The sequence below is a fragment of the Gallinula chloropus genome (assembly GCF_964237585.1).
Source record: "Gallinula chloropus genome assembly, chromosome: 2".
In the NCBI taxonomy this organism is placed as follows: domain Eukaryota; kingdom Metazoa; phylum Chordata; class Aves; order Gruiformes; family Rallidae; genus Gallinula; species Gallinula chloropus.
Genome location: NC_140086.1, coordinates 142,276,689 through 142,301,298, shown reverse-complemented (window position 1 = coordinate 142,301,298; position 24,610 = coordinate 142,276,689). Strand labels below are relative to the sequence as shown.

At 41.2% G+C, this 24,610-nt stretch overlaps 1 protein-coding gene across 2 annotated transcripts in view; it reads right to left on the bottom strand.

Annotated features, from left to right (window-relative positions):
* The window catches only part of CACNB2 (calcium voltage-gated channel auxiliary subunit beta 2), a gene marked incomplete at its 5' end in the record, with an annotated part of 258,460 nt that extends 234,816 nt beyond the window's left edge, over nt 1-23,644 (bottom strand). For both annotated transcript variants that reach the window (XM_084280129.1, XM_084280130.1), the window contains 2 exons: nt 11,756-11,848; nt 23,546-23,644. In XM_084280129.1, the coding sequence (XP_084136255.1) occupies nt 11,756-11,848; nt 23,546-23,644 (192 nt within the window). The remainder of the gene's footprint in view (nt 1-11,755; nt 11,849-23,545) is intronic.
* Nucleotides 23,645-24,610: the final 966 nt, after the last annotated feature.

Here is a 24,610-nt window from a genome sequence, read left to right as displayed (position 1 = left end):
AAAAAAAAAAAAAATAGGCTGCTAAGCATATACGAGATAACTATTGGGTAATACAACTCCATTCCTCTTAGAAATGGAATTAAGCCCATGATGAAGTAAAGAATAGCTCATAAATCATTACACTGACCTGAGGGATTTGTGAGGACTCTGAAGCATTCACCTGCCAAGATGACAATTCCCTCACAGCACCTTGTTCTTATTCAGTACCACAGCCATGAAGCCCACAAAACGTACCACACATCGTGTCAGTGAGTCTGTCAGTTAACACAAGACATATACCTCAAGCAGATTTGATAAAACTTTCAGTGTAAATTTTAAAATATTAATCATTTAAGAGCAGTCAAAGAGCAAACTAACAATTATCATAAATTAGTTAATACCTCTCATCAGAGGTTTATATTAAATGTGATTGTGGCTCATAAACAGTTGATGTACATTATTTGCATATAAACTCATATTTAGGAGCTACAATACCAGCAGTGCACAGAATATTCATTGCTTCTCAATACTTTGTCACATTTTAAAGTTGTTGCTTAGATTATTCATTTTCAAGTGTGCCACCAGAGATGCTAGCTGCTAGTGGGAATAAAAAAATCCAGCCCCACTGGAAGAAAGATGACGTGTCTTGGCTCTTTTTCAAGACAGAGTAACTCACATAATCTGTTAATAGGATTTCTGCAGGATTTATGACAGTTGTGTCTATTTGAAAAGCTATTTGGGTAGATGTGAAAAAACCTGTGCAATTGTGCAAAGAGATGAAGAAACAAGGAATCTAATGGGTTGACATGAGCATTTTGAGCTGGACTGGAAAAAGAAAACCACTGTCTTGGTGAGAAGGAAAAAAAAAAAAAAAAAAACAAACTTATTTTGGACTCCTCTAAATTAATCTTCTTCACAGGTATCATCCTAACAAGACCTGCTGGTTCGTGCAGAAGCTCAGGAGTCTGTAGATCCGGACCTGAGGCAACACTTTTCATTACAGGTTCCAGTTTAGTGCACATGGGAATTACAAACCTCAAAATGCAGAGCAGATCCTCTGCATCTCTCAAGGAAAACCATGGACTCAGGCCTGTATGAATCCAAATCCTTGACAAGGACTTGGTAATCGCATATCTTCTGGACACATGGAGTTCCCCTGCAAAGTTTCCATTCACTAGCACTGCTTCCTTGCCTGCATCTGAGCCCCAGACATTAACCCAGGTTTAAGAAAGATCATGTTTTGTGGTAAACAGAAAACTTCCAGTACACAAGTTTTAATACAGGATTAATAAATCATCTGACTAGTTCAACTACGGACTAGAAAACAGATGCAAAGACAGAGATGCATCAGAGATGCAAAGAGATAGATGCATGATGTAAAATGGGTATTAGCAGATTTGCCTTGGAGTAGAGGAAGGGAGAAGTTCCAACTCTGTGGTACAAGCCCTTCTCACACCCACTGTCCATCACAAGGACACTGGCAGAGTGACTGGCTTTACTGTCTCAGCTATCCAGGGCTGCACTGCTGAGAAAATGGCAAACCACACGATTAAAACATGAACCACGGACCTAAGTGGTGGTTCAAATAAAAACTGCATACTTCTAGTGTGTATAGGTCTTCTTGAGGTTAAAACAGTACCTGTATGTGGTAATCCCAAAATTTTCTGCAAAACTGCTGTAAAAGAATTATAACCATCAAGCAGTTTCCCTGTTCAAAACCTTCAGTGATATTTTACTTAACAAAGCAAACTCGAGTTATATGAAAGTGCATTCAGTCTTTCTACAATAAATAAATACCACCCATAGGCTGAACAATCCGCAAAAAATTTAAGTACTGGTCTAAGTAGTTCTTGCTTATGAGCAATTAATCAAATAATATCAGAAAAATCTTAAACCTTCCACAGTCGTTTCCTTAAAAAAACCCACACAGCACACTGCCAATTCTTCCAGACTATCTCCAATGAATCACTGCTTCTTAGGCCTCAAACCGATGCCGTCTCTCTTCCACTTGGCTGTGTCATCTCATTTGGAGGCTTTATCTCAACACCACACTTTATCACCACACTTACTTATTAAGTAGAGTGTTGACTCATTTTCTACACTCAGATTTCAAAGTACAGTAACAAAATAGTTGGTCAAAGCAATTAATGTGCTTTCATTTCTTTGTCATGTCTGTAACAGCACTTTAAATACTGTTCGCTTTGCTCAGATAATAACAGGAACGTGAAGATTTTGAAAATTTTACCCCTCAGTATCTTCTAACTGCTTATGGAGTTTGAGCAAACAGCATTCCTCCTAAGCATGGGAAATTTTATTTTAACATATTATTTTAGTGTGTTATTTAACTATACAAACAGCTTAGGATAGCATCATATTTCCATTTCAGTATAAATGGCAGATGATGGACAAATTGTAGTTAATGCTAGGAAAACGTGTAAAACCAACTGACTTCTGATTATACTCCATCACTAACTCTTGCAATTTCCTTGGCAATTATTTCAAGGGCAAGACTGAAATTATCTTTAAACTTTTCTTATTATAAGCAAACATTTCCTTCACACATTACTGTTTTCACTAAAGTAAGTAAGGTCAAAGAAGGTGGACAAAGAACAATTTATTTTTCAGAGAGCTATGCATGCAATAACATGTTTTTAGAAAAGCAGTAAGGAGAGATTACTGAATATATACTATAATTTTCATAGTTTGTAGGAAAAATAAACCCAGCTACACTGTTTCTACAGGAACAGTGGCGCCTACCTTCAGCCCAGTCCCTCCAAAAGCAGAATCTGATAAGCAGAGCTTGGACAGTCAACTGATGAGCCATGGCTTAAAGCTAAGCTGTACTTCTAACATAAAAGACGAAGCATCTCAGCTAACTTGGCATGAAAGCAGAAGTCTAGTTTTCATCCTGTAACAGCCTTTCCAGACTTCAGAAATGTTTTCTGGTTCAATCTGCATAACAGCTGAAAACTCAAAAATACCACTAGAGACAAGAGGAAGAAAGATATCAAAGTTATATATAGATCTACTTCCCCCCTTTTCACTCCCCCCTCGCCCCCCCCCTTTCAGCTCCCCACTCATTCTGTTTCTTACCCAGGGCTTGATTATCCTACAAGTAAACCATCTGATGACACTCATTTATCGTATAGGAGAATGCAGGTTTATGTGGAGCTTAGAACTAATACTATGCATCCTAACAGGATTATTAATGACCTTTGGCAAACGTGGAAGAATTCAGATGTCCTATAACATCAGATTTTAAGGAGAGGTAGATTTGCAGTTTTTCATACCTAGGACTGCTTCAGGTTCTATTTTTCAGACCAGAGATATTTGGGAACTAAAATATTATGTGACATTCAACAAAAAAAGCACGCCCACTAATTGTGCTCGCACGGATAGCACTCCGCAGTTCATACCCAGGAGAAGGCTCTGTTGTAAATTCCTTGGGAGATTTACAGTTTGGTTTAGAAGCAGTGGACCACTAAACTTTCCAATGAAGCTGATATTCCAGTAAAGTCAAGCCTGGGTGAGATCACATGAAAAAAGCAACATGCAAATCTTCAGGAAGATAGTTAGCTTTGGAAGCACTGTCTGAACGCATAGCCCAAGAGAAGCCAGCTCCCTCCTGTAAAACCGGCCACTTCATGACTAATTGGACAGAAATGGCACTTGTATATGTTACAACATAACTGCTTAGTGAGGTACAAAACCAAACACTCCTGAGTCTGAGCAGGAACATACTGGTGAGGTATCCTGGAAGAGAAAAGATTCAATAGATCCCCCTGGCTAATCGCAAAGTATTTTTCTTTACTCCCTGCGCCCTGCCAGGGACTAGGAGCAAACCGGCTCCATGCTGGAGAGAAACTGTAGCAGCTTGCTGCACATCTGCCAGCCGGCAGTTATTTTTCCTTGAAACTGCTTGCATTTTGCAGCAGAAGATGACATTTGCTTTACAGAGGACCAAACTGTTCCCTTGTGTTAGGCATTCTCTCCCAATCAAAACCATACAGCATAAATGCAAACCTATCGATGCAAAGTTTAAAATGACCAAATCACAGCAGATTTACTGTTCTGTAAAAGGAACCAATGCAGCTGCTATGTTTATGGTGCGTTTACATATTCCTATAAACTTGAATAAGTGATTTGAAACATCTTATTTCTAAACAAAATATCCAAATTTCAAGGCCTTGTTAAAAAAAAATAATCCAATAGACTACTCCATGAAAAAAATTATTAATAATAAACCTAAACCAAATCTACTCCATCTAAATAGGGCTGTAAGAAAATGTTGTGAAAATATTGCATTTATGTTCATAAAATATTTTTGACAGCTTTTGCATTAGCTGTAATTAAATAGATATATTGGAACCCATGTCCCACTGCAGACACTTTGTATGTCTGTGCTCACTATTAACTAGAAGACATCTATGATACCATATAATAAACCTTGCATCTCACCACAATGTTCAAAATCATTGTTTTGAGTAAGACAATGCTGCACACGAGAACCAGAAACCACAGTGAATTTCTTGGGAGAAGCAGGGGACAAAATAAAACAAAATACTTGATTCTCATTCAATCCTTTTCCTAATTTTGATCTTAACTGTTTACAACTGTGGAGTTGTTTTGGGTTGTTTTTTTTCTTGGAGCTCCTGCTATACCCCACTCAAAAGACCAGCAAATATAGGAAAGGAGGTTCTTGGCAGAGCTGTAAGGCTTTGAGAGGTTCAGCTCATGCAAAACACACTCGGAGTAGCATGAAGTCACAAGACACAGAACACCAGAGAGCAGTCACCAGTCATGAAGGTAATTTGGGTGAGGAGAAAACCTAAAAACACAGTTAGACTTAAGGCTTTCTTCTCATTCCCTATGCCATGCACTATGATAGAAAAGTCTATGTTTGGAAAAGTTATAAAGATTATGCTTTACCTCCATCAGTTTGCCTTGCAGGTTTAAAAACCCTCCCAGCCCTGAGTACCTGATCAGCGGAGCTCTTGCATCCTCCTCCTCTGCAGCACGGAGGCAACACTGCCTCCTGCAGGAATCCCACGGGGCTCAGAGATGCACAAGTCCTGCTATGCCCTTCAAATGCCCCACTACAAAGGGATGCATCCAATGCTGTCACGCTTAAGTGCAGGCTGTGGTAGTTCCCAGCACCTGGAAAGGCCCTTTTCTCCTCTCCCTGACAGATACAGAGGAGAAGCACATAGCTAGGAGGCACATGAGAGAGAGCAGCAATGGGTATGCCAAAGAAGGTCCAACAGCTGCCACCAGTGGGGATGCCACCTCCCAATTCACAGCTCACATCTCCCCCATCTTCTCACTTTTCAGACATCTTGCAAGATTCACCCATCATCTCAGCAAACTCAAAAGCAACTCTGGCAATTGTCTCAGCAGCCATCAGATATGAGCCCCATGTTCAAAATTTCCATGGCTGCTCAGAAACGGATGTGTTTACTTCAGCTGCAGGCAAAGTAACATCAAACATGTACACCCATTCAAGGCTATAAAGAGGATTCCTATCCCTTAGTTTTTAATAAAGCATTATATTTAGTTGTACCCCCTGCAATTTTCTCACACCCTGCTACAAGAAGAGTAAACAGACGTGTAAGAAGAGCTTTATGATGTTCTGCCTGTTTGTTTTGGTTAGAGGGTATGTGGGGTTTTTTTAAACACATGGCAGCATTTTGATTTCTATTCTTAGAAACCATTTGAGGCAAAAAAGGGCCCATGAAAGAATTGAAGTCCGCAAATGAACTTCCTTTCCGCTGGGTTTTTCTCAGCCATCTCCCCTCCAGTCATGCGTGCCAAAATCCCATGCTTTATAGGGGCATCTGCTCTATTCTCTCCAGGCCAAAAAAGGAGACTTTTCAAACCCTTACTACAGCTGAGGAAATCTATAGCTGAATGAGTGTAATGTGATTTTCCCATGTCTACAGAGCCCAAAGTACCGCTCCACAACCGCCACCATCAGGAAGGGCCCTTTCTTTTCCCTCCACCCCTCCTTCCTCCAGCCACACACTCTCAATCCAGACATCTTCTAAAAGCTGTCCTACTCCTACTCCCCGTCCAACTAGTTTTTACCATGACTGAGGAACTGAGATATCAGCCATGAATGAAACTCTACATCAACAGCTGAACTGACATATTCTTATGAATCCTTTCACTGCTCTGAGTGCTTCACCCACTCTTCTGCTGTGAACTTGGTATACTTCGCACAACAAGAAATACATAAGACATAGTTGCTTTCCCATACTAGCACTACTAGAGACATTATCTAATTTTGTATCATAACAAATACAGGCTCAGTGGGTTTGATTAAAAAAACAATTAACAGAGCTTGATACAAACAGCATATCCCCCAAAACTACATTGCCTGCCCAGGATTTCAGGTGACATGCTGGCTTAACAGCAAAGTTTGGTGGTTCCCACTAATGCCAAAAGAACACAGTGGTACAGACAGTGCCACAATTCCACTAAATTAAACCCCCACAAGATAACGTTTTCGGTGTTTTTCAAATAAACAGATCTTCTAGGATGTATCACTTATGCAAGGCTTCAGTGCAACCAGAACAGCAAGCACTGGCCACAAGTATCACTACTGTGGCTTTCAGTGAAACCAGCAGAATCAGACCAGAAAAAACCTGAACCTATCAAAATGTGCCCAGACATTAGCATCACAAATAAAAGATCAGAAAATTAAGCCGAGCAGTAGGTATACATTTTTGTGTATTACATTCAGTGCTTGCACAATACCTCTAAAAATTTCTGACACACCTCATTTTGTTATGTGTAAAAGCCAAATGCAAGTCTGAAAAGCTCCTTTTCTCTCCACAAGCCAAACATGTCTTATAATCAGAGGTACACAAAGAATGTAAGAATGTATTAATTTGCAATTTAGCTCTTTTTCTTTTTTTAAATTATTTATTCAGATTTTCTGGCTATTCACAATCTTGCTCACACATAATCTTCAAGAGGCAGGAAGAGTCTTAGCAGAGAAAGAATAAGCAGGTTTCTAGCATAAGATTGTTAGTCCTGGGCATTAAGACCAAAGCTAATACTTGTGCCAAGTCTAAACCACCTCTTCATGGCTCAGCCTGTAAATGCATTGTGGCACTGGCAGGCTGCATGCCTGAATTGAATGCATAATCTCTTTCCCTCATGTAAAAAAAGAAAAAAAAAACTAAATAAAAGATATTCTCAATATCTGGGGAAAAAAACCCAAACAAAACAACCCCAATTAAAAGAAGAGGAATACATTTCTGACATGGGCCAGTTCTCTGGGGAACTCAAGATTGAGAGGCATGTTTATGAACAATAAACTAAGTCAATATTTTCAAATCACTTTTTAGTGCAAAACTTAGTTTTGCCATTCATAAAATTCAATAGGTAATTGCACAGCTAGGCAATCGTCCTTAGAGGAAAGTAGAAGAATAATAAATGAATTCCCTACATAATTATTTATAGCTGTGTTTTTGAGTGAACACAGTGTAACAGGCATCAAGCCAATATTTATAGGCAAAAAAAACCCCCAGATTTGTAAAACCTTAAATATTTCAGTAAGTCAGTCCATAGTCTACAGTCTATTTCACAATCTAATCTGCCTTTGCAATACATAAAAATCCCAACAACTTAGACTGCCTCTGTGATTAATCATTAGGATTCAAAATAAAACCTCGACAAAGACAGGTCCAGAAGGGCAACTACAAAATATGTAATGCTATCAGAACATGCATTTTGCTTAAAATAATGCTGCTGGGAAGTGCCATAATGTTGTCTGCAAAATATTTTGTCTGATCCGTATTTTGAAAAAGCCCTTGGGAACAAAATCATTACCACGCATCAGTCAAAATGGCAGCAAGTAGAGATCAGATCCAATTCAGTCTTTCATAGCTAACACTAAGAGCAAGCTGCTTATCACTCCAAAGCTCAAAAAAGATAATGAAAATATATAATGCAGTGTTCTGTAGCTCCCTAAAGACAACTGGTTAAAGTCAGCTCGGAGCTGATTGGTGTGCAATGATGCTTCTGCTTTCCACATACACTGCTTAATTGCCAACACAACTTCACAACGCAACAGAGGTGAAAAAAAATTCTTCCTTGCTACTGAAAAGTCAAGCAATAGCTGCTGGCAAAGGAAAGGAAGATCAAGTTGCTGGTATTATTCTAAGATCTAATATCAACAATATTCTGGAGACAAAACTAAACAACAATGTTTTGTAACAATCAAATAGAACATGATCCAAAGCTTTCTCCTAAAATCTCACAGGTATTACAGTGTCAGGAGTAAAAGACAAAAATAAAAGTCTTTACCAACAGACAAACTTCACAGGACAGAGGAGATTTAACTGCACTGAAAAGAACATTTTCTAAAATGTGCATTTTATATGTATAGAAATGCTTTTACTTCAGTCTAATGCTTCTTTTATATACAATTGCTCCATTTCAGCACTCTGAAAAACAGATTTAAATGGAAAAGCTCATTGCACACAGGGCCATGCAGAGCGCAATTCTTTATCTTTATACAACAGCAGGAATTTTCAAGCAATTTGAATAAAATGTTACTTTGTTCTCTCTCATTCAAGTAAAACTAAGTTGGCATTATTTTTACTACTGTAGCACTTGGTATGCGTTGCAGGAAACTTGCCAGGTACATGCTGGAGCCAGAGGTGCATATGTCCTTAAGGAAACAGTTAAATGCAGACACAATAAGGCTTTGTCAGTGTAACAGACACTAACTCCCTCCCTCCTGCAGCAGCTTTAACTTAAATGGCCAGCAGCTCACTGGATTCCAAAGACTGAATCCTACATCCTTGCTCTTGCACAATACCTCCGCTGCCTTCCACATTTACAACATTTCTTTAGGACTAGACACATTTGTCTTCTTTTATCCAGCACCCATGAATTTCTCTGCCTGGAAACATCCACTTTCCATCGATGCTTATGACAAGAACCTGGATACCTCTTACAGCTCTCCCACTATAAGGGCTGGTCAGCTAAATATGACGCAAAACCACCTTCCAAACATTCCTTCATCTTTATGAGGTACATAGGCAGAACTTAGCAATAAATGTTCAGGACAATCCCAGCTTTCCTTCTTGAGTGCAGAAGGGAGTACTTGTGGAGACACACATAAAAGTTGCAGGACAACTTAAGGAGTAAATGTGAAGGGAGACAGGAAATGAGGGAGGAAAAAGAGAAGTCACAGGGAAAAAATGGCAGCTATAGGCACCATAAGCATTGCTGAAACAAACAGGCTGTGTGTATTCCACATCTAGATCAAAACCACTGCCAAAAAAGCCCCACAGACCCCTTTACAAAAAAAATTGACCTCCTGGTTTTAAGACAGCACTAAAATAAATTAACTGAAAATAAATGGCTATGTCATTGATTCTACTGGGTTTGGAATCATTTGTCCACTCTGCTTTTCTGCAGCTTTCACCCATCCCAGGAGATACACCAAATCCTTGGAGCCACTTTTGCTCCTGCAAATAAATAGTTATGGCAAAACAGTTATGTTCATTTGTAGCATGTAAAACATCCTCCCAGAAAGACAGAGACAAGCAAGACACAGCACCAGGGTAGTTTCTGGGAAGGGCATAGCAACTGAGCCAGCAGAAAGTGACTGCACCCATTCTGTTTAGCATCTGGGGTGCTGGGCACCCTGGTCAGCCTGATGGCAATTTTTCCTTAGTGCGGGAGAAAAACAAGCTGTCCCAGGAGGAGAATCAGGGCAGGACAGGCTGTTGAAGATGCGGCCAAGCTCTGAAAGAAACCTCTCAGCAGCAACAATGAGGAGAGACTTATACATCTCCTACACCTCAGACAGCTCTGCGTGTACATTACTTAGTAGAAATGTTTTGTGATGATTTTCTAAAATTTATTTTAGACAATTTCACATAACATACTTATCCATTAACATCCTTTCATTATCTTCAGTGGCAATAACATTTAAAAACTGAGTTCAGCAATCTATTAAATCTGTTTTTTCACAGAAGCCTATTTCACTTTTCATTTATATCACTTCAACAACTAATAATTTTTTATTTATTTCAGAGAAATATATAAAACTCTTCTGTAAAAATCTATACTTGAGGTAGATTGAGGGAGCTTTATGCTCCCTTTACAGCCCTGAGAAAGATACAGACATTATTAGACTGTATCTCACCAACCGTGGTTCATTTGTCTGTTTTCAAGATTTGAGAAATCGTGCCTCACAGTCTACAGAGCCAACCACATCTCCTCTGACTACAGGAGCCGACCTCAACATCTGTATGCAGTCTTATGATCCACCTCCTTGCCCTTCTCCCCCTCACAACAGCAAGAAGAGATACTTGAGACCAACTTCAGACCTCTGTTAGGTAAATAAGAAAGGTGAAGAACCATGTGTAGCAAGTGTAAAATAAACAGTCATACTCTGCTAAAAATGTTCAGACTGAATTCACCATCCATGAGGAGCTAAAGAAAACCACCACACAGATTTACTCGCAAAGATTCCTTGGAAATGGGAGATCCAGTTGTTGGTCCCAACCATTACTTGGACTGTTGGGGTTTTTTTGGGAGTATTTTTAAATAGGAAAAAAAAAAAGTGACAAATAAGTGATTTATGAATCCAAGATTTACACTTTCATATTGTTTACTGCCACTGAAAAACTCCCATGATCTATTAATATTTAACACTGTGTCCAACAGAAGCTGAAATATCACATCCACAGCCTACCACAAAAACCAGTAACAAGATCACAGCAGGACAAAGCAAGAGAATTCTGCACAGAGAAGATGTGTACCAATACAACCGATGCAACAGCAGTGGAATCATTAAATGTTTTGAGATGGAGGAAACACAGGACAAGCCAGTAGAGAAGGTCTGGTGCCTGCTTACAGCAAAATGAAAATCTACAATGAAACCTCCTGAATTCCAGAACCCCTCCAAAAAAGATGGCGAAGTCTGAATTGGCAGAACTATGGCTTAAATCAGCAGGGCATGAAAGACTTTTTCAGTCTGCACAAGCACAGTCACGGAGATGCTCTGGGTACCCATCATGGTCTCCAATTGTTGTCAACCACATCGAAACTCACTCTCCTTCCACAATAGCACAGCTTCAGTAGCACTGTGGTGCAGCTGAAGACCACGATGGGCTCTGAATAGCCATCCCTGCACTTCTTGTTACCTCTGTTGACCAGATTGAGCTGTACGTCCAAGCACCCACATGTGGTCTGGGATCCTTATGAAGCTCCATTTGGGTCTCCTCCTTTGAGGAAAAGACATGTAGGCACCAATTCATCCTCTACAGGCCTTTTACCATCAGTGATGGAGAAAAATGCTGCCAGGGATTTCCCCTCCAACCCATGCCTTAAAATAACACTGGGATGTGGGAGGAAAGTATCCAAGTTAACAGTGCCTCACACAGCAATATTTTAAGCAGGAAAACCCTGAGGATCAGTAGGGTTTTGATGCTTTCTCACAAATGTTGATACTTTAGGCACTCCCAATCAGACTCCGCCTCCTCCTCCAGCTTTAATCACCTGATGGCATTAGAGTAACAAAAATAATGACAACTACTATACATGGAAATGAATAAGAAGTGAGGAAGTATTTTTCTGCCAAGATTCAAACAATAGCAATCAAATATATTTCATTGTGCTGGCAGAGACTTCTGCTATTTCTCAGGCTACAATATCACTCTAATTCGACAGTTTACAAAAAAAAAAAAACTTACTTGAACATTAACATCAGCAAGTCATCCAGTCTTTCAAAAGCCAAAAAAACACATACCTGGCGTACGAAACTGTTAGAGGTTGTGTCAGATGATGTGCTCCCATCTGATCCTTTAAATCGGTTTTTTCTTCTTGCCCCCTTACCGTAAGGCTGTAATAAAAAAAAAAATAAGTGAAGAAGATAAGATATTAGAAGAACAGTGTTACTTCACAGAAAACTTTCAGTACCGTCAGGGATTCAGATAGATTGACTTCCAGTCAATTAATAAGCACTTATTCAGTAAGTAATTGATGGGACTATGTGTGCAAGTGCTCACCAACACAACTAGGGCTTGGGCAATCGAGCCTTAAAAGTTCATGGGTTTTTTTCTCATTCAGGTTCAGAGAAATATTTATAGACTTGTGTAGTTATAATATTATTCATGAAAGTCACAATGATTATAAAAGAACAGTTTGTTTTGCAACTGGTTTGTATAAACTTGCTCAAAAAGGACATACTGGGGCATTCTCCAGTACATCACAGCTGTGAGCCAAGTCAGCTGAGGGAACACTGAAGAGCAAGAAAGGACCAACAACTTGTTGATTTGGATATAATCTTCCAGCCAAGGAAAAAAAGTTGATCTAAATAAAAGCAGTATAGCAATTTAAAAAGGACTAAAAATCTAACTGAAAAAGGGATAATCACAGAATCACTAGGTTGGAAAAGACCTTTGAGATCATTGAGTCCAACAACACCTGTCCTCTACTAAACCATATCCCTAAGCACTTCATCTGCCCATCTTTTAAACACATCCAGGGTCGGTGACTCAACCACCTCCCTGGGCAGCCTGTTCCAGTGCCCGATAACCACTTTGGTGAAGAACTTTTTCCTAATGTCTAATCTGAACCTGCCCTGAAGCAGCTCGAGGTCATTTCCCCTTGTCCTATCTGTTGCTTGGGCGAAGAGACCAACACCCATCTCTCTACAACTTCATTTCAGGTAATTGTAGGTGGTGATAATATATGACTAAAAGCAAAGCATCATTTTTATCTATGAGGAAATCAAAAAGACAGCAGGAGAAAGCAATGGTTGAAGAAAAAAAATATTGAACTATGGTTTAGAAGTCCAGAAAATGGCCGACCACCCTAAAAAAACTATTTGTTCTGTGAGATTAATATGGACCATCAATAAATATCATTAAAAATAAAACCAAACTAGCAAACACAACAGAGCTTAAAATGATGCTATTTGCAGCCTCTTATTTTTGTGGTGACTGTAAATTGTGCCATGTCACCTCCTCAGACCCTTTCCAGGGTGTCCCTCCCAGGTACAGCAAAATCTCACAGTTTTTTTCTGCCCAGCTACATGAAGCCCTTCCTATGCAGTCTCATTGCTTAAATACATCTAAGCTTACAACAAAATCATGTCTTGTAGTTCAAACATTATTTTCCTTGAGGTTGATAAATGCACTATTTTTCCTCACTCAGCATGCTGCTGTAAAGGTCATTTTACTAATCCATCTCCCTGGATCACGTCTCCTGTCTTTAAATCCCTCCCACAGTTCCTGAAATAAACAGGGTCTTTGTCTTCACTTTCAAGGTCTGCCTTGGACTATTCCCAGTCTTAGCTCTCGTCATGCGTTCAGCACTGAACTTTTGAGTTCCACAATAACTCAGTGGAAAAAATAAAACCCACCACCAAACTAAACACCAGCCTCCATGCTAAATTTTCAGAAAGTAATTTCATATCTTCCTCCATACTATCTCACAATCCTTTTCCCAAGAATAAAAATTCCTTTACAGAAATCTCATTGTTGTCCTTAAAATATACAACAAAAAAAATCCACAACCATCGCGGTAATCAGGTAGTAGTGTGTTGATATCTCAAAACATTACGTTAATAAATTATATTATTTATCCACTGTTATCCCCTAGAATTCCAAGTCCACACATCTCCATCACACTGCCAGTTCTGGCCCTAACCCACTTGTTGCTCCTGGGTTTAGGCACAAGGAGAAAGTTACGATGTGTTACAATTCAACCCTCCTGACAACCTGGCCTGGATACAGCAAACCCTGGGATAAAACTCTGCTCAGGTGTGTGAAGCGTGTCCTAGGGGCTTGGGCAGTCTTCAGTGCACCACGCTGAGCTCTGGGGCTGCACCCCATCAGTTCTTATGGCTGGGAAGGGTCGGCTCCAGCACAGGCTCGGAGGCGTGCTTAAGGTGTCATATTGCCAGATTTTTAAGATCAAGACTTCAAAATACGGCCTGTAGCTCATAACAGTAACACATATGGTAGATATGATCGAATGTTTTTCAATTTAAGAGCAGCCAAGGAGGACAAGAGGTAACCACGGCTTATTTCAGATCATGTGTCAAACTGATAATTTCAGGTAATTTGCCCCCACCAGACACACAGGAACCATCTCAGGCTGCACCCGGAATGTTAGTGTTGATGCCAGGGAAGTCCAGAGCACTGGGTAAAATCTAATATTACACCAATCTGTTAGAAAACATGACTCAAGGAACTATAGATCTGTCAGCCTGACAGCAAAATTCTCAGCAAAGATTTATTTAATATCTGTTATGTCGCTAAACTAACAAGAAAAGCAATGATTTTCTCCACAAAATATGGATTTATGGGAAATATATTTAGCCAAATTCATATGATTTTTATACAAATGCATTGGTTAGGGCAGAAATGTATAAAAATCAGCATGGTGCATGGTATGAGGGATGAAAATATGACTTTCTGATGAGCTTAGAACCGTAACCCAGTATGTCACAACATGTAAAATGAAAATTGAATGAGGAATGAATGTACATGGTTGCATTTCTACAAGGGATCTTTGATAACAGAACAACTCATAGATCCATGACTAACAGAAGGTCTTCATAGATCTATAAGACTAAAAATTAGATCAGAACAACTGTTGCCAGCAAATTATTAAAAATATTTTCCATTTACTGTTGGAATACACAGTTCTAGGACAACCATCTTTTTACACCCAATATAACATTTTAAAAAATATATATAGTATTCCATACAACATGATAATAAGCTATGTAAAATACATAAAGAGTATCTTTGACATCAGTAGTGTTCAAATAAAATATCTTTAAATAAAAATTTATCTTTTAAAAATGTTTCTTATTGAGGTTACCTGCCAACAGTCCCATTCTCTTTTCTCCAATTTTTAATAGAAGAATATTGAAATATATTTACAAACAAATAAATTATTCAAAACATTCACATAGCAGCTCAATAATATAGAGCAGCCACATAAAGTTCACACTACCTACACTATTTCATAACTCATGTCCAGGATAGGACTGTGTAATCCCCAAGGAGATACTAGAAAAAATGTACACATATTCTTTTGCACAGTCAAATTCTTGTGCCTGCACCCAGTTTTAACAATATTTTTTTTATTTACAGAATCATAGTGTTCAGTTTCATAATGCAAAAATGTACTACAAAGGCAGAAGAGGGATTGTGTCTGGAGTGATGAGGATAAAACACACACGAGCAGAATAAAACCAATTTACAAGCACAGATAAAATGCACACTTTTGTACCTGCATAGTAACACCTAAAAATATTTACTTGGGGCAAGATCACGTGGCAGATCCAGCTGAAGTTTACCTTGGGGATTTTTCAGATATTTTTCTTTTGTGTGTGCACATGTGTGCGCACAGAGGCGTGCACCTTTCTTTTCTAGTCCTACACAAGTGAAAACTATTCAGGAGCACAAGCTAAATACTAACTTTAAATATAAAAAAAGCCCAGTTGACACATTGGCAGGCCACGTCCACTCAGTGTAGGGAAAGTCAGTTTTACAGCTGCTTTGTGCACAGACCAACTCTGAACCAGAGGAAAGGGGGATAATTTTGGCAAGTGAGTAAAATGGGATTTGAGGACTTTTTATGTATTTTAAAGGATGCTAATCTGGGATTACACTTGTCTTCCAGGCCTCTCAAGATTATTCCCACAGATAGAAATGCCTGAAACTTTCTTCTAAAAATTAGATGTCTTCCATAAATAAAACAGATTTTTACTTTAAACAAAATAATATTAAATATCTCTGTCATGTGGAGAATGAGAAATACTCATCCTGTCACATTCATTATGTTTTGCTTCTCTGAGTGTATTTTTCCATGAGAGCTTAATGCGAGAACAAGACCTTTGTACAAAAAATAAATACAAATAATCTTACTTTCAATTCTGGAAAACAAAAAAGAATTTTTTTTTCCACAATGAACTCAATATGTTACTGTGATTTTCATATTAAAATTAGCTGCCTTATCTGTGTTCTGTGCAGCAGTTGGCTGCAATTAGGTAGCTAAAAATAAAGGGCTGAATCATGACGTGCGGACATTGGCCAGTAAAAGCAGCAACACGGGGCAGTCTTTCTCAACCTATCCAGTAGCTCTACCTAACAGAACAGCCACAGGGGACCGAACAGCTCTGCACCCCAGTATACAGTGCCCAATAGCAAGTCTCAAAACCCATCATGACTGGCTGCCTATGGCGTACCATTACTCACCCCAGCTAATTTTAATACAACCAACTCCAGCACTGCGAACAAGACTGTTTATGTAAAAAGTTTGCTGAACAGGAACATTCCCACTGGATTTCAGCAGAACACCTGTCTCGAAGTTATGGATACATGTAAGTGTTTACAAGATCAAAACTATAGCTTGGTTTATTAGTCAGATGTGTGAAGTTCTTTTAAAATTGGCTGTGTTGCCAGAGATGAGAAACGCAACACATACACTTTGGTTCTACAGCTTCTTAAAATACCAGGCAGACAATGTGAAACCTTAAAAAAGCCCAAAGCAAGCCCTATCAAGTAATCTCGTAAAAAGCATTTCATCAACAAAGTCTTAATAAAGCAAAGAAAGGCTCCGCTTTCCAACTCTGATGTGAAAGTACATCGTGAAACCTTTATTCAGCCCATCTAATCAAACAAAATATGGGAATCATATGAAGCATTAGAGGCATGCACAGCCATTTCCTGATAATTAACAGTTTCATATACAATTACTTGTTATTGCAAACAGATGAGATCAGTGTCGCTCCGCAAAACCCTTTAATTTTAATGAGATTCTGCCTCAACACATGAGAAGCGTGCACCCGTAAGATTTAATCCTCTAACACAACCAACAAACAGAAGGCATGGTTTATCCCTGCAGGCAAAATGCTATCATCTGGAAGAGGAAATGTGAAACATTTAAAAATGACCAACTATCTACAACCAGGGAATGGATCTTCACAAGTCCTACAATGCCCTTCAAGAGTAACTACACTGGCAGTATTTTACATCAGAGCAGGGTAGTATAGACAGGGTTGAGTCTGAATCTTTACTAACTATAATGAGTAAAATAGCACCAGTCACTGAGTCTGATAGAGCCAGTGGCAAACTTAAACTCTTAAAAACTATCCTACTGGTCTCTTTCAAAGGAAAAAGGAAAGGTGTAGAATATGTGGGTAGCAGAGTAGAGTCAGGTCCCAGAATAGAAATATTGATGCAAGAAAGGAACTGGAGAGAACAGAGACAGAAAAATAAAAATTCAGACCTGGGATGAGGCCTCACCGTTTCAGATGAACCATGACCAATTTCAAGTTTCAAAAGAATGCCTAAAGGTAAAGGAAATGAGTGACCCCCCCAAAAGGATTGCTAGAAATGTCAAAAATTAAGGAATACACTAACCATTTGTCCGTCCCATGCAAAAGCTTTAAAAGATATTTAAAAACGCCCATGTCCCAGGCAAAGAATAGTATGCCAGGACAGTGCAGAACTTGCACTTCCAGCTCCTTTCAAAAACCTCTTGGAAATACAAGTAATTGCCAATTTAATCAATTTCTTACAACAAAGCAACATCATTTGCCTGTAGGTCAAACCTCTTGAGCCCTCCCTCCTCTCTGGTCAATGGCCAGGCTTGCCACCACTCAGAAACGATGCCCTCCAGCTACTGGGTGGTGTAGCCTCCAGCACTGGCTGCACAACTGTAAACCTCCATACCTGCATTCAAGTAACACAGCCTGCATGTCTTTGGATATAAAAGGTCAGCTACAGAAAGAGACATGAATATTTCACAAACCACACTAATCTCATAACTGAGATGTCTTCAGCCTTCTGTCCGTACAGATAAGGGTTGGAAGATGTATATAGACCTTGGTGATGAGCTTCCCAGCACTCCATAGCTCCATTCCATAATGGAAATGGGGACAAGGTGGCAATATTGGACACAGCGATATATGCTAGCTTGCCTCTGTCTCGGGACCAAGGTTTCAGGTCATCCTACACAATCAGCACCAGTGCAGCCCCATGCCATTTCTTCAGTGAAGAAGTTGCCTGAAGAGCACAAATTCATGCTCCCATAGCAGAGAAGGGTCCCAAGGTTAGGTCTTAAAACCCATATTTCTTCAAACACACACCATTTACTATCAGGACACAATTCAGAGGAGCCAAGACTTCCCTTCAGGAATCCTACCAAAGTGAGGATCACGGAATTCTCACAATCAACAACGATGAGTCTGCTAAGTCCATTCCACAGTCCGTTTATAAAATCTCCCACCTACATCAAAAAATCCATCCAAACAACAAAAAAAAAAAACAAAACACCCAAAACAAAAGAAAAACCAAATAATTTATTTTTCCAAGTCTGCATACATAATCCAAAAATAAATATTTGACAGATGCTCCATTCTCCTCCATATATAAAGAAAACACATATCTGCTGAGAAATCTGTAACAGGGTTAAATCTTTGATGCTCTTTTGTGCTGGCCTGTGGTAAAGCCTTGCCAGTACTGCAGCTAGAAATAGCCCAGTTCTCAATGGTTCCTACACTTCTAAACCATATCCTAGCATTATTGCCCTGGCCTTAGACCAGGTCACCTGGCAGTTTCCACCCACCAGACAAGTAGCAGGGGACCTGGCCTGCTCTGCTCTTCTCCAGTGGCATGGGAACCCACCTTGGTGCAAATCTGCTGCACATCAACCCGTCATGCCAGTGGTGGAGATATCTGTTTGCAACTCAGCAAAACAGGAACACGCAACAGCAGGAGGTGTTGAAGCTCATGGTCAAACCCCACTCCACTTCCTGCTGCTTTTTAAGACTAGCAGCTACAGCTGTAGGCAAGTGTCTGCTTCTCCCTACCCTGTTTTCCTCTTACACAAGCAAACAGAAAGAGACATCTGACTCTGTGACAGAAAGCAACAGCCAACTGTCGGCAAGCTTCCCTCTCCTGAGGGTCTGCTGCCTTGCCAACAGAGACTAAGGCAAGCCCTTGGAGGTCAAGAAGGCTGATTCTGGTTGCTTTGCATTATTTTGAATCTCTTCTATCCCAGCACAGAAAAGAACTGTCTAACAGAAGCAGAAGAAAAACAGCTGAGACTCCAGAGAAGCCAGCCTTGGAAGAGTACAGGAACTCTTCATCCCTAAGAGTTTGTAATTATCAACCTAGAGACAAAACAAGACAAAACCAGAGATTGTCTGTAGAAGATGGTTACCAGATATTTAATTAAGTTAGAACTGAAACTGCTGAATTGTTTCAAAGGGATTTTACACGCTAGGAAAATTTAAAGTACAAAGATTATAGACCATATATGCTGATGATGTGTAATACTCAAGAGGCAAATAAATGTCTCTGGAAGTGATGAGCATGCAAGATCACCTGTTACTGATGAAGTTAAGGACAATGAATGATAAAGCCAAAGAGCAAAGAACTGCCACCAGCAAAGTAACAGCTGAAACCTGAAGGGCTCTATTTAGTGGAGAAGTATTAAAATGTGTTTTTACCACTAGGGAGTACAACACTGAAAGGGGGCTACCACATCAGGAGTGAAAATACTACCTCTTGCTGAGGACCATGAGAAAGTCCAATGAATGGAGTTTGATTTCATCTCTTCTTCATTTGTATATACCCCATTGAGCCACATTGGATCTGGCTCATTCTAGGGATGCTGCCAGCAGGGAGTAAAACCTCCCATGCCTCTACAATGAATGGTTATGGTCCTTATTTAAGTAAGCAAAGGGATATAAATTTTGTTTGTTTATCACTTACAAAGTATTCTTGCAAGCCAGTACTGGGGAAATATGCTGTTGCAAAATCTTTACTTGAAGAATAGGCAAACATGGTACAAGTTGTGTTAAAGCAGCTCAGCTGAAAGACAGCAGTAGAGGGCAGTGTGATTAATCTACTGAGAATAAATCTCCAGCCACTCTTTCCATTCCTCATTACCACAAGACAGGGAAGGAGGGGATGGTGCTGTGCAACTGAAAAGGTAGCTGGAGATCCAGCAAGGACAACAGTCAGTGCTAGGGCCATGTAACTAAGCTGATGTTCTGAAGTCACAGCAATCAATGTACTTTAAAATTCCCATTGAGATCTATCACAGTCAGTACAGAAGGAAGTCCCAAGCCCCATGCCTGAAGTCTGCCTTCAGCAATGCAACCCACCCAAATGGAGCCAAGCACTCCTGAGATGATGAGCCCTTTAGACTTGAAAGAGGGGAGCACGTAACAGTATCGGGGCACAAAGAAATCTAAATGTGAGTGAAAGAGCTGAAGAAAACAATCAAAGAGAGAACTGTTTTCATTTAAAATGTGTCAGGTTGTTAGAGCCTTCGCTGACAGATGATGCATAAGAAGGCAAGAAACAGAACAGGAGGAAAATAATGATGGGGAATGGGGAAGAATTCACCCAGGGTAAGACAGCGTCTCCCTCCACAAGGTAGTCTGCGGTTGCTTGATACGAGGTTTCATTATGTTTTCTTTGAAACATCTAGTATAATTCACTGATCTGATTTGCTATGACTGTTCCTATGACACAACACAGGAAGCTTTATGATGAGAAAATAGCAATAGAAATTGAATCTAATGATTTCTGGGGACTGAGGAACTTTGAAGTAGAATCAGAAAAAAAATTACATGGAAGGAAGGGAAAAGAAAGGAGGCCAAGAGTCACCATGAAAGGTATTAATATACTATCCCATAATATATTTTAAACAAATCAGCATAGCATCTGAGATAAATAAAATTATTAAATTGAATGTTTTACTAATCCAACTTCCTAGAATTCAGAGGTTCTCGAAATAATTAAAAAGAGGACTGGAGTTGTTTTTTTAAAAGACAGATACTGATCATCAAACAGCAAAGCGTTTGAACAGTTTGACTGGTTTATGATTTCAGAAAAATTAAATGCTGATTTTATTACAGGAGAGCCACACCTAAATGCACCGATTGTTACTGACTTATGTGGATGTTGTGAACAACTCCACAATGTAACTGTCAGCATGTGCAACTGCCTGGAAACAAATGGACATCTAAACTATACCACAACCTCATCCAGACTAGGATCACAGTGAGTACCTAGAACCATGTGTTTTACAGTAATGCCGACCTAAATGTAATGGAATTTTAGTTAACACAGAAATAAGGCACCAATACCTTGTCCCTGTTGCAAAGAACTTCCCTGGGTGTAACTGTGACCATCAGCACCTACGGGGATTTTTTTGTTTTTTCAGATCTTGTTAGGAAAGTGCATTACAAAAATAAGAAACAAAACTATCTAGGAATATTTGACATATTTGGTACCTTTTAAGAGTAATTACTTCCAGAGCGTTAACTATATTCACTCCTTTGCCAAATGGTGACAAGTTTGGCCAAAATCGATGGACCGGCACAATCCAAGATATGGACTGTGATGTACAGCCAGGTTAAAAGAAATCCTCAGCTTTGCAAAAAGTAAAATTCTTGGATAAGAGAATTTTTGAGGCTTGTTACAACTCTACAAAGGCTCTTCAATTACGTTTTGCTAAATCATAATTCTCAGAAACAGCACTTCAGAGAGAATACTTTTAGAAGTGATATCACTCCATAAGCTCGAATGTTGGGTGGGATTTTTTTCCTGACGCATAACTTGGCATGAAATGCTTCTAGGATTGATACTCAAGTACCTCAGTGAAAAATACAGCGGTGGGCATAACTGAAGTACCTCTAGGCAATCTACTTGATGGTTCACATGTTCTCATTAAGCCTCCTCTTGTCAGTGTATGTTCTAATGCAGTAAGATCTTACAATACTGATTTTTTGGAAATCATGTTAATGGAGCAAAAATTCAGATCAGAATAATTGTCTCTTGATGCAATGCGTGCTAAGGAATTAACTAACATTATTATTCAGAGAAAAAGCTATTTTGCTTCCATAATCTTATTTCCTCTACACCAAATGTTTACGTACGACTGTAATCTGTATAGATGGAGAAGACATAGTTCTTGTGTTGGCTAATAGCTTTGGTTCTGAAAACTGAAAAATATTCCCTAAACTGAAAAGCTGCAGCATTACTGTCACAAAAAAACAGATCTTTTTGGCTGTGAGTGTTCAGAAACCACTTTAATAAAATAATAAAAGTACTTCACCTGAAACACAATAAACATGGGTTATCCTGCCTCCCTAAACAGAGGTTGTTTATTGCTAGTTAAAAGGAGGGGTGAAAATCAATTTTATGATCAGTATTTGACATTTGTCCACAGCAGAGAGGCACCATATGATTTGACAGTTGCCGATTCTGTGCTTAGGGCTGAAAGATATAAAAAGGGCGGGATTTGTAGGTCAGAAATTAGTTGCCTTGCCACTGCTTTCTGGAGAAGCTTGCAAAGCATATGGCCCTACTGAAATGTCTGTTTTGCACTTGGAGGCTGCAGTCAAATCCACATCCAAAGAGACACTTTTTCATTTTTAGCTTAACCTAGTCTCTGTTTCAGTGCTTGGATTTCATTCTGCTGTCACTGCTGTCCCCAGTAAGTAAAGATCAATTAACGAGTCTTTTGACAGACTGACAGCATTTTCCCCTAGCAATCAAGCACTTCTGTGGTGAAACTGGACCACCTTCTCGAAGAAAATAAAGCATTACAAATAGCTTTGGCAGCGGCAATAAAAGCTGCCACCCCAAAAGGGGAAAAAAACCTCTGTCCTAACGAGAACAAGCATGTTTGTAATTTAAAACGCACGCAATCAGATTTTACCACCCTTTTACTGGGTTTAAAAATAGCATCATAGATCTTTGTAGCCAACTATTGCAAACTCGAAGACATTATGCAACATTCATATATTAAACAGGAACCACCTTTCAAAATACAAAGTCTTTACCAAGTGCGCAAACACCCATACCCTGTCCCCCTCTCTTCTTCCCTCCACCTGAACACAGTGCACGTGGACCGAGCTGTTAAAATTTCAGAGATGACTGTACGACCACCTTCTGCACGGTAATCGAGCAGCTTAAATCTGCAGCGTGCTCAACACCTTCAGTCTCCCCAAAAATCCTGCTCGACAACCAGCCTGAATCTCCTTCCCCCGTCAACACAGTCTGTTACCAGCCTGTGTAACAGATGAGGAAGGTTTCAGCAGCGTGTAGTAAGCATCAGGTACAGATACAACAGGTTACCGGAGCAGGGAAAAATAGCCTTAACCTGTGAGTAATACATACATGCGCGGAAGAGCGTCTTAATAGCAACGTATCCTTACATACCCACCGCTCCAGATAACTGCAAGGTTCTGGTGACTTAAGAAGCTTCTATGGCACAGAGCATCCCACTGTGCGTGCTAATTAAATGGCATTTTGGGGTGGGGGCGAGGACAGGGGTTTCAGGCGCCTCAGGAGAGCCGTCAAACTTTTCTGATGGCGGGGACCCGAAGTTGAAGGACGCGGAGCTCCGGCATCCACCCCCCGCTCCCCTCCCCGCCGCTCCCAGCCTGCCGCCCGTTGCCTCGGGGCGAAGCCCTCCGAGCCCGGCCCGGCTCGGCTCCGCCGCCCCGCCGCAGCCCCGGACCGCCGGCCGAACCCTATCACCCCCCGGATACCTGCGCTGCCGCCGCCGCGGGCAGGGGGTTGTCCAGCAGCTCCATCTGCACCTCCTGCGCCGGGCTGAGAGGCGATTTGGACATGTCGCTCTGGACCATTGGCGAGGAGAGCGGGCGGCTGGGCGCGGAGCCCCTCGGCGGGGCAGAGCCGTGCCGAGCCGAACCGAGCCGGGGCGGCGGGGCGCCCCTCAGCGCCCGGCCATGCCGGGGGAGGGGGCGGGCGGGCGGAGGCGGGCGGCGGCGCAGCCCTACCCTGCCTGCTGCCGGCGGGGAGCGCGCAGCGCGGCGCCGGGGGACGGGGCACCGCCGCCGCCGGGCGCGGGGGGAGGGCAGGGGGCGGTGCGTGGGGAAGAGGGAAAGTGACAACGAGCATCTCCCTCCCGGCAGCTACCGGGCGGCGGGCGCGGGGCGGTGCCTGCCTCCCCCCGGCACCGAGGGGCGGGGGCTGCGCGGCCGCGGCGGAGAGGCGAGCGAGAAAGTTGGGGATGCGGGGCTGGGGGTCAGGCCATGCTTTTCCTCGCCACTCAGCTGGGCGGTGGGAGGGTGGGTCGGCGGGAAGGGCCGGGTCAGCACCGGCGCGGCCGTGGCCGAGAGGGAGGGACGCGCTCCGGTACGCCGTCAGTAAGTTATTGGCAAACGGCCCTTCCCGCTGGCAGACAGCTCCGCGGCTTGCGGAGTGTCCATTGCCGGCCGCGGGTCGGGTGGGAGAAGCACGCCGTTCCCTGGCCAGGTACACCCGGGGGAAAGAGGGGTGGGGGGCCAGGGTGCCCTCCCTCAGCCCCGCGGTGCTGCTCGTCCCTGACCGTGTGGCATCGCAAGTCTCAGCCCGTGTGGCAGCCGGCGGCGTGGGGTATGGTGGGTTTAGTGAGCAAAGCTGCACTTTCCGAGGCGAAAGTTCTGCAAGTCTGCCTTGTAATTACGGTTTCTTCCTGTACTTACTGGAGATTCCCGTGCGCCTATCCGAAAGGGATGAGTAATTCCTAGTTGGCTGGTGAAATGAAGAAGTTTGTCTAATTTTATATAGCCTATAGCAGAGCAGTTCCAATCGTGTTATCAGATACCCCA